At 46.8% G+C, this 9,249-nt stretch overlaps 1 protein-coding gene across 1 annotated transcript; it reads right to left on the minus strand.

Moving 5' to 3' along the window:
• Positions 1 to 1,156: 1,156 nt before the first annotated feature.
• Positions 1,157 to 5,451, minus strand: LOC125393376 (serine protease 44-like). Its single transcript, XM_048423821.3, has 5 exons — positions 5,100 to 5,451; positions 4,723 to 4,879; positions 3,946 to 4,205; positions 2,837 to 2,991; positions 1,157 to 2,141 (listed from the first exon to the last, which is right to left on the minus strand). Exons 1-5 carry the CDS (start codon positions 5,446 to 5,448, stop codon positions 1,905 to 1,907), a joined length of 1,158 nt encoding a protein of 385 aa, XP_048279778.2. The 5' UTR covers positions 5,449 to 5,451; the 3' UTR covers positions 1,157 to 1,904.
• Positions 5,452 to 9,249: the final 3,798 nt, after the last annotated feature.

Genomic DNA, 9,249 nt, shown 5'->3' on the forward strand with positions numbered 1-9,249 from the left:
CCGTACACATCTACAGCGAAGTGACGGAGACAGAAGCACCCTGATCCATGCGGCCACCGAGTCTGAAGTGTTGTATCACAAACACATTAGATTCCTCAGGTCTGGTGACATTCCTATGGTCCCACCTTTTGCTGGACAGAGTACACCCTCTGATTAGTACCTGAATCTTATTGTGCCCCACAAGTCCCTGCAATGATGAAAAATAGGAGGCTCCTATTAGAAATTTCCTACTCCACACACGTATATTCCAAGCATGTCTCCAGGGAGCCTGGTTTCATTTTGATGGGCCACAAAGTTTGACCACAGGAAATGGGCACTGTTGTCATTTGCTCTTTACGGGCAAGTAAAGCTGCATCTCTGAATGCTTTGTTACTTTTGTAAAGTATAGTAAGTTCAGTAGACCCATCTACCACTCACCACCTCTTCCTCTGCCTCAGCCATCATGCCCTGTCCCCATGGTCTCCCCAGCAAACCCCTTCCTACCTGTGACCCACATCTTACATAGAGTCCTACACTAGTGCCTGACTTAGCAAAAGTAATCCACAAACATTGGTCAGGAAGAGTAAAAATGTCAGCATTGGTATTTGGTATTCCGTTTCCTCAGGGTGGATGCCTATTTTTTCCCTCAACAATGCTTGAGCTAAATTCCTATTCCCTATGCCTAGAAATCCCTCCTACAGCACAGACCAAAGGACTCCCTCTTTGGGAGCAGGGGATGTATCCCCAGAGGCTATTCCTTTGCCTACTCTATTGTATTTTTCCCCTCACTAAAGCAACCTGGAAAGGAAAATGGGGCCAGAGCAATGGGCTGAGAGACAGGTGTAGGGCCACAAAGGAACCTTGAGAATTCATCTTCCCATCCTCTTATCCAAATGACTCCTCAACTCCTTGCTCTGGCCCAGGAGCTGGAGGACAGAAGATAAACAACGGCTAGAGGGCACCCTTGGCTCAGAGCAACAAAATATCAACCTGTGGAGACAGAGAAAATCAGGCATCGGGCCTCCAAAGTCAGGGGAACCCAGAAGGCACATTACATGCTGATGGGCTGGTCTGAGATGTGTGCTGTGGGACTCATGGGCTCAGACCACCCACCAAACTTAAGTGAGACAGATAGCCTCCTCTAGGATTTACCGGAGACCAAATAACTTCCCTGGATAAATGGGGGCCCATGTCTCTTTAGAGTATGCTATAAGCAGTCAAACAGTCCAGAGAGACAAAACTTCAGGACATATGAGATATGTTTACTCAGTTCATATCTAAAAATCTATCCTCTCCAAAACTGCATCAACACAACCTAGGGTGGCCCTGGAGGTGACTGTAGGGTCCCAAGGAAGAGGGCACCAGACAGGACTGCTCCCAGGAATCAAGGGTAGCAAAAGTTTTGTACTCACAGATGAATTCCCACTGGGGTGCAGGAAACATGCTGTCAACCACAACTGAGCCAGATGTAAAAGTCCCAGGCTCACAGCTCTGCAGAAAATGTGCTGGGCCTCCCGTCTCTTTGTGAGTGATCATAGAACTCAGGTAGGGCAGAGTCTCGGGTAAGAGCTAGGGAAGCAGTTAGATCTAGTGGTTACTCAACACCGACGATGTCTCTCCTCTCCAGATGTTCTCCAAGGCCTCCATGAGTCACCTTCTTCCACCTGGCAGGTCAGAGAGTCCTCTATCTGGAAATGGTTCTCTCTCCTTCGCTCCAAGCAAGGCACAGCCCTCGTACAGTGGTCACTGAGGCAGATGACCAAAGCACCAGGTCAGGACATTTTGCAAGTTCCCAACTCCTTGTCATGCTCCACTGAGGCAATGGATTCCGAGTAGAATTTGAAGAGAGAGCACTGACAGGGAAGGAAGGCTAGAGGAGAAGCCTAGTGGAGGCTCAGAAACAAGAGGACAGGGGGCTGTGGGGATCACAGGGTCACCAGGACCCTCAGGTGAAGCACCAGACATATGCATAACGTGAGGCAGCCCGATGAGTTAAAATCCGGAGCTCGGCTCAGTTCTTTAACGATCCAGTTTCTGTAGTAACTCACTTCTGTATAAATCCCAGGATATCCTTTTCGACCACAGCCAATGCCCCAGCTCACGATCCCCACCTGCACCCATGTCTTATCAAATTCACAGACCAATGGCCCCCCGGAATCTCCCTGGAGAAAAAGAAAGAAATGACAGGAATGAAATTGATTCATGACACAGCAGATTCCACCCCAAGGCACTGGAGAGATTGATACAAACCAGACAAACTCCTGCTACTCCTCAGTTTCTGTGAGATTTTAGAATTAAATCTTTTTAGCAAATGAACATTTCTATCTATTCAAAGAGGTTAACTAGGGGCTGGAGACATGGCTCAGAGGTTAAAAGCACTGACAGCTCTTCCAGAGATCCTGAGTTCAATTCCCACAACCACATGGCAGCTCACAGCTATCTCTAGTGGGACCTGAAGATAGAGCACTCATATATGTAAAATAAATGAATCTTAAAAACATCTTAAAATGAGGCTAACTGAATATAAACCAACATAATGTTTCTATTCTGAAATAATGAGTAAATCACTTACCCTGCGTTCATGGAATGTCCCACAGAAGAGGCTGAAAACACCGAATCTGTATTATTGCTGCCCTTATTCACCCCACCCCAGCCACTGCAGACAGCGCCAGCTGTTTCCTACTGGACAGTCCTGTCAGGCTGGCCCAGGAACTGTGGCCGCTTGTCCTGACAGTCCATTCGCTTCGGAAACAGCAAATGGAGGATGGGGGCATAGTCCAGGCCCTGATGTCTGGGAATTAGGGACTTCTGAGGGGAGGATAGTGGGGGCAGTGTGGCAAGAGACCCATGAACTGACCTGGCAGGTGTCTCCTCCTTTCTGACTGTAGCCACAGACCACCCCTTCCTGGGTCAAGGTAAATATACTTCCTGTCTTGTCCTTGAGAATCTGATTACATTTCTCATGACGAATAATGCTTAGCTGAACTTCCCGAAGAAGTCTCGATGATTCACCTACACGGAGATCAGTTTGGAGAGAACAGATCTCCATTAAGTAGGAAGGGCATGAGTCAGTGGTACCTCCTCTGGACCTCAACACCGTGTTCACTCCCGAGTACCCTCAAAGACATCAGCAATTATTCACATCTGACACTGGGGGAAAATGAGGCCCAACCTTGCCAAAAGTGTAAGGCGATACAAAGTCCAAACCATGGAAATAGAAGGAAGAACAGTCTGAGAGAGAATAAAATATTGTTGCCCGAGAGTTGGCAAGCATGTGATAAGCTCTTGCTAATACGAGTGATCATATCCTATGCGCCAGTCCAACATCGCTACTTGTTAGGATATGAACACAAACTCTTAGATGGGTAATAGCGCCAAGTACCAAACTACACTCTTCCCAGTAATAGGAGGCCCTAGAGCAGCGGTTCTCAACCTTCCTGATGCTGCAACCCTTTAATACAGTTCCTCAGGTTGTGGTGACCCCCCAACCATAAAATTATCTTCATTGATACTTCATAACTAATTTTGCTACTGTTATAAATCATAATGTAAATATCTGTGTTTTCTGATGGTCTTAGATGACCCCTGTGAAAGGGTCATTCGATCCCCCAAAGGGTCAAGCCCATGGTTTGAGAACCGCTGCCCTATGTATGACTCACTGTGTTTCCAGGCCTTTCCTCGCATCCAAGATAGGTGCTTCTAGCTTATAGAGAGTCTTCTCACCCTGAGCCAAACATCTGCCCTGGTGAGTAGCCACCATGTGTGGTGCCTATGTCCTCCAATCCTGACAAGCCGATAGAAATTCACCAATACTTGCTCCCGCATGGTGCCTTCTCTCTTCCCCTCCTTATTCACCTGCTAGAAACTCAGGCGACCTGTCCCTCCCTTGAGCTTAGAGACCAATCCCAGGCTGCTAAGAAGGTTGTTCCCCGGTCTGTGGTTGCTGACGTCTTACTTTAGGCTCACCTCCTTCAGCCATTCTGCCCCATCCGGTCACCCAACACTGGGTCCCAGCTTGCACCAAGAAAGTCCTTCTAGGGAGGCACACAGGCTGGATGGTGGCGCTGTAATTCACAGGGAAGGCCAGCAGAGCAAGAGCAATGTCATGCGCAATTGGTCCCATAACAGAGAAATCTTGATGAACAATGATGTCTTGGACCGGAATGTTGACTGCCTGGTTGGACCACTGGTCCACCTCTCCCATCGCCACTACGTAATCCAGATGGCTGCAAAGAGATCCTGAAGGGTCTACACACTTCCCATCCACAGTATCACCGTGCTCCCCAGCCCAGTCCCATCCTCCTGAGGTAGCCATCAACTACCCCTCTCCAGGACCTCTAACAACCCCCTCCAGCCACCGGTTGGTTCTCCAAGTGTGTGTGGCCTCTGATCGGTATCATTTGGGATCGTGTTAGAAATCCAAATGTTCGTGTGTCAACTGAAACTGAAATTGATTTTTTTTTTTTTTAGAAAAAAGCAAGCAAACAAAAAAACCTAGGACTGTCATCTCTCACCCACTGCCTATAGTTTTGAGGTGGGGTCTCTCTCACTCTGTAGCCCAGGCTAGCCTGGAAATCACAAACTGGCCTCTAACTCCTGGCAATCCTCCTGCTTTAGTCTCCTAAGTGTTGGGATTACAGGCATGAACCAGCACCACAGGCTCCTTTTCTTCAAATAGAAAGCAAGAGGGGCAGGCCATAGAACCTGGTTAGGGGCCCAAACCCAGATCCCCAAGGCACTCACCCAAATACACAGTGGGCTGCGGTCATCACCCACCATTTGCTGATGAGGGAGCCCCCGCACACGTGCTGTCCTCTGACCTTCAGGCTCACCTGCCAGGGCCACCTCCTCTGCGCTGCAGGCTGACCAGCAACTATCCTTGCAATTCTGTGACCACAACCTGGAGCAGGTTAGTGAAGGGAGGGGCTGAAGGGAGGGGCTGCTCCACCACCAGCCAGATCCTTAGAACAAGCCTCTGTCTCTGCAAATCCTAGGGCAGGTGTGGATCCCAAAGGGATCTTGGGCCCACCCAGAGCCCACAGATCCTCCTATAAATCAGGGTCCCATCCCCCTAGGTCCAGGCCAGGTCTCTGCGGCAGACCATGGCCCAGGAACTTCACCTAAAGTGGTTGGAATCCATGTTGGAAACCGTCCCTGTGGCAGAGTCGTGGCTGAAAAAGAGTGACCCGGAGTAAATGTCACCAAATCAAGGGACATCGCGCTCCCCACAGGGTGGGGGACCTGAGAGGTCTCAGGCAATTCTGTGCTTGACTTCTCTAATGGGCTTGCACCCGGGTCATCGAGACCATCTTCCAAGGGGAGAGGAAGAGACAGCGTCCCTGTAACCATTCTGGCCTCCTCCAATCGTGTCTGAAGCAGCAAGAACCAAGCCAAGAAGCCCAGGCAGTCGCCAACCAGTAAGGCCATACCACCACGAAGGCCTCGGCCTCTGTCTCCAAGCCTTCTCATGGCGGTTACCGAGGCTGCGCACAGTTCTGGGGGAAACCGGTTCCATCACGCGGCCTCTTTCAGGCCTGACTTTGGCATATCACCGCCTTCCCAGCTCTCGGCTCTCTCCACCTGACCCACAGGCAGGGTGTAACCCAGACAGAGTGGCTAGCGGGAGGTGGGGGGCTGCAGACAGCTCATTACGCAGAAGCTTCCACGATGCAAGGATATACAACCGAGCTTCTCATACCTGACCTGGTCTTTCCCCAGATCTCCTGCGCCAGGGATCTGTTATGAAAAGTAAGATGCCTTAGCAGATATGTTGCCCCTAACGTTACCAACCATGCATCAGTACAAGTCTATTGGGCTTTCAAAAACAAACCCATAACAACCTCAAATGCTGACAGAGGTGCAGAGATAGGGTTTGTCCACACATGGTGGTAGGGAAAGCACACTGGCTGTTTATTAAACAATAAAAAAATGCAATTGCCATACACTCCAGTATTTCTATTCCTGGATATTATATTCCTTATTTCCAAAGAAATAAGGATTTAGGTTCCATTAACCAGTACAAATACTTAGAGTAAATATCTTTGTTCATCAAAACCAATAGCTGAAAATAACGTGGCAGTAAAACTGTTTGCCTCCCTCAAAGCACACGTTCCAATCCCTGGAACCCGTGAGCGTGTTACGTTACTCGGCCACTGGCAAACGGAACGGATTAAATGAAGACTCTTGACACAAGGTGATCTGTACTATCCAGGTGGGCCCACTGCAATCTCAAGCTTTTCTTATTTGTATCAACAAGACAACTGAAGTCAAGGGAGAAATGAGACGTCAAAAGAGGTGGGGGAAGAAGGGCAAAGTTGTTGAGGCTTTCACTATGGTCTTTAAGGACTGAGGAAGACGTCACAAATCTAGGGATGAAGGTAGCCTCTAGAAACTGGAACCAGAAAGCAGATAAATTCTCCCCCTTGTCAGGTGGTGGCCCATGCCTTTAGTCCCAGCCCTCAGGAGGCAGAGGCAGGCAGAGCTCTGAGTTCGAGGCCAGTCTGGTCTACAGAGTGAGTTCCAAGACAGCCAGGGTCGTCACACAGAAAATCTCCAACTTGGAAAAAAACAAACTAAAACAAAATTCTCGCTCTCAGACTCTAGAAGGCAACAAGCTGACTAATTTCTGATCTGCAAAAGTTTGAATTGCAAAATAGAGTTGGGCTGTTTCAAGCTACTACATTGGTGGCAAATTGTCACAGCTTCTATCAGTCCAGATATCCTTCAGTGGGTGAAAGGTTAGACAGCCTTACAGTTAAGCTGTAAACTGCAAACTGTTAAACCTGAGAATATTGAAGAGAAAAGACCAAATCCACAATTGTCCAAGTAAAACAACTGTATTTTAGGGTGTGCCTGGGACTGGCCCGTCGACTGTCTCACCTGAAGTCTGGATTTGAGAGAGTAGCCCCTGCCGGCCTCTTGAAGTCCCTTTTGTAACAGAGAAACAAGGTGTTCACAGGGGTAAGAGAGTTGGGTGTTACTTGTTAGAAAGATAAAATTAAATGGAAGGACCAAGGTCAGTGGGTCAAAAGTTTTGTGCAGGTTGAGAAACATGTTTTGCAGTTTATAACAGATCTAGAAACAGGAATTCATTCCCCATCGTGTGTGTGTGTACACATGTGTGTGCATGTGTGTCTTTTGGTTTTTCTGTTTGTTTGTTTGCTTGTTTCTCTGTATAGCCTTGGCTTCCTAGAACTTGATCTATAGACCAGGATGGCCTCAAACTCACAGAGATCTGCCTGCCTCTGTCTCCTGAGTGCTGAGATTAAAGGTGTGAGTCACCAGGCTCAGAACTTATTCTTAATTACAAATAGAAAACTTAACTTGCAAGGACTTAACACAGGACAAAGGGGAACTTATTCTTTAAATATAAGCAGAAACTTTAACCTGCAAAATATATTGTCCCCATTTTGGTCTCCCATTAACTTGCAAGGTATATTGTTCCTGTTTTGGTCTCACAATACCACAAAGTATGGAGCAACTGGAGCAATTGGAACGAACGAGTGAGGAGGAGGAAGAGTTGAGAGGGGGACGGATGAGGGAGTAATGGAAGTTTGATATAATCACAATACATTGTATCAATGTATGAAATTATAAAAACCTTTAAAATATGCATTTTAAAGTGGGCAGTTGATGTAGAAGGTTCTTCAGTAGGCTGTGAATATGTGTTTCTCTCATTGGTTGATGAGTAAAACCATTTCAGCCAATGGCCAAGCAGAATGGGTCAGGCAAAGATCTAAAGACAGCGAGAGAAAGAAGGTGAAGTCAGGGAGATGCCATGTAACCACTGAAGGAGTAACAGGCCAGAGCAGCACCGGTAAACCACAGCCATATGGCAATACACAGATTAGTAGAAATGGGTTCATTTAATTATGAGAGCTAGTCAGTAATTTGTCTAAGTCACTGGTCAAACAATTACAAGTAATATTAAGTCTCTGAGTTGTTATCTTTTAAATGGCTGCAGGGAACAGAGGGCAGAGAGAAGCCAGCAGGCCCAGGTGAAACAGAGAAAAAGTCTCCATTTACAGGGGGTGGTGGCATGCACCTTTAATCCCAGCACTCAGGAGGCAGGGCAGGTGGATCTCTGTGAGTTTGAGGCCAGCCTGGTCTACAGAGTTAGTTCCAGGACAGATAGGGCTGTTTCACAGAGAAACAGAGAAACCCTACCTCGAAAAACCAAAAAGAAAAGCTTTTCCTCTGCTAATTTCATATTGCTAGCCTTTCTTAATATTTTCTTGACTAACCTCTCAGTTGTCAAAAATTTGCTGCTTCTTCACAATTTCCAAAAATATTGAATGACTATTGAACACTGTGAATATCACGTTGCTGCCTGAGTTGTATTGTCTGTCCTTTAAGAACATTGAAATCTAGCAGACATCTAGACATCTAAACTCTCCAATCTACCTGAGATTATTTTTCTTTGTGTGACCTGTCCCTGGATACCAGCGGCAGAGTTTGTAAAATCTGTGCTGATTGCTAACTGACCAAGCAGGGCATCCTGCCTGGTTGGATTTCATCTATGACTGTGTGACCTCTAAGAATTGTTTAATTTCTAATAGTCTGGCATCCATTTTACCTAGCATCCTGGAAATGCCTGTGGAAATCAGCATTCACCCAAAGATTAAGTGGAGTCACTATACAAATTTTTGTAACTATTTCTTTGCATATTTATAACCCATGATCCATGAATCATCAATCTTCCAGAACAGAGAGCTTTTAATTAATATTTAGACTTTGCAGGCCACACGTAGTCCCAACTCCATTCTTTTTTAAAAGACAACCTTCTCGGGGCTGAGGAGATGACTAAACACTTGCCATGAAGTGCAAGGACCCTAGCGCAATCCCTAGAACCCATGTAAGAAAACAGATACTCTGGTGCATGCCTATAATCCCAAACCTTCAGAGACAGAGGCAGGAGAGCCTCTCAGGATTGCTGGCCAGCCAATCTAACAAGTTGGTGAGCTCCAAGTTCAAGGAGAGACTCTGTCTCAAAACACAAAGTGGAGAGTAGCTAAATAAAACACCCAATGTTGACTTCTGGCCAGTGCGTGGATGCCCAAGTGCATAGACACAAACATATGCACAATAAATATTAAAATATGTCCCTTTTAAAATGTGTAAATGAAGCCAGGTGGTGGTAATACACATATTTAATGCCAGCACTAGGGAGGGAGAGGCAGGTGGATCTCTGAGTTCAAGGCCAACCTAGTCTAATAGCAAATTTCAGGACAGTCAGAGCACAGAAAAACCTTGTCTTGGAAAATACACACA

The sequence above is a fragment of the Myodes glareolus genome, chromosome 4, assembly GCF_982192425.1.
Source record: "Myodes glareolus chromosome 4, mMyoGla1.1, whole genome shotgun sequence".
NCBI classification, from domain to species: Eukaryota; Metazoa; Chordata; class Mammalia; order Rodentia; family Cricetidae; genus Myodes; species Myodes glareolus.

Bases quoted from the DNA above. Each gene is read 5' to 3' on its own strand.
- LOC125393376 (XM_048423821.3), bottom strand. From the start codon at position 5,448: ATGAGAAGGCTTGGAGACAGAGGCCGAGGCCTTCGTGGTGGTATGGCC. The intron at 4,206-4,722 runs GTGAGTGCCTTG...ATCTCTTTGCAG, and splicing joins GCAGCCCACTGTGTATTTGG to CCATCTGGATTACGTAGTGG. The intron at 2,992-3,945 runs GTGAGCCTAAAG...ATCTCCGTGTAG, and splicing joins GGGCAGAATGGCTGAAGGAG to GTGAATCATCGAGACTTCTT.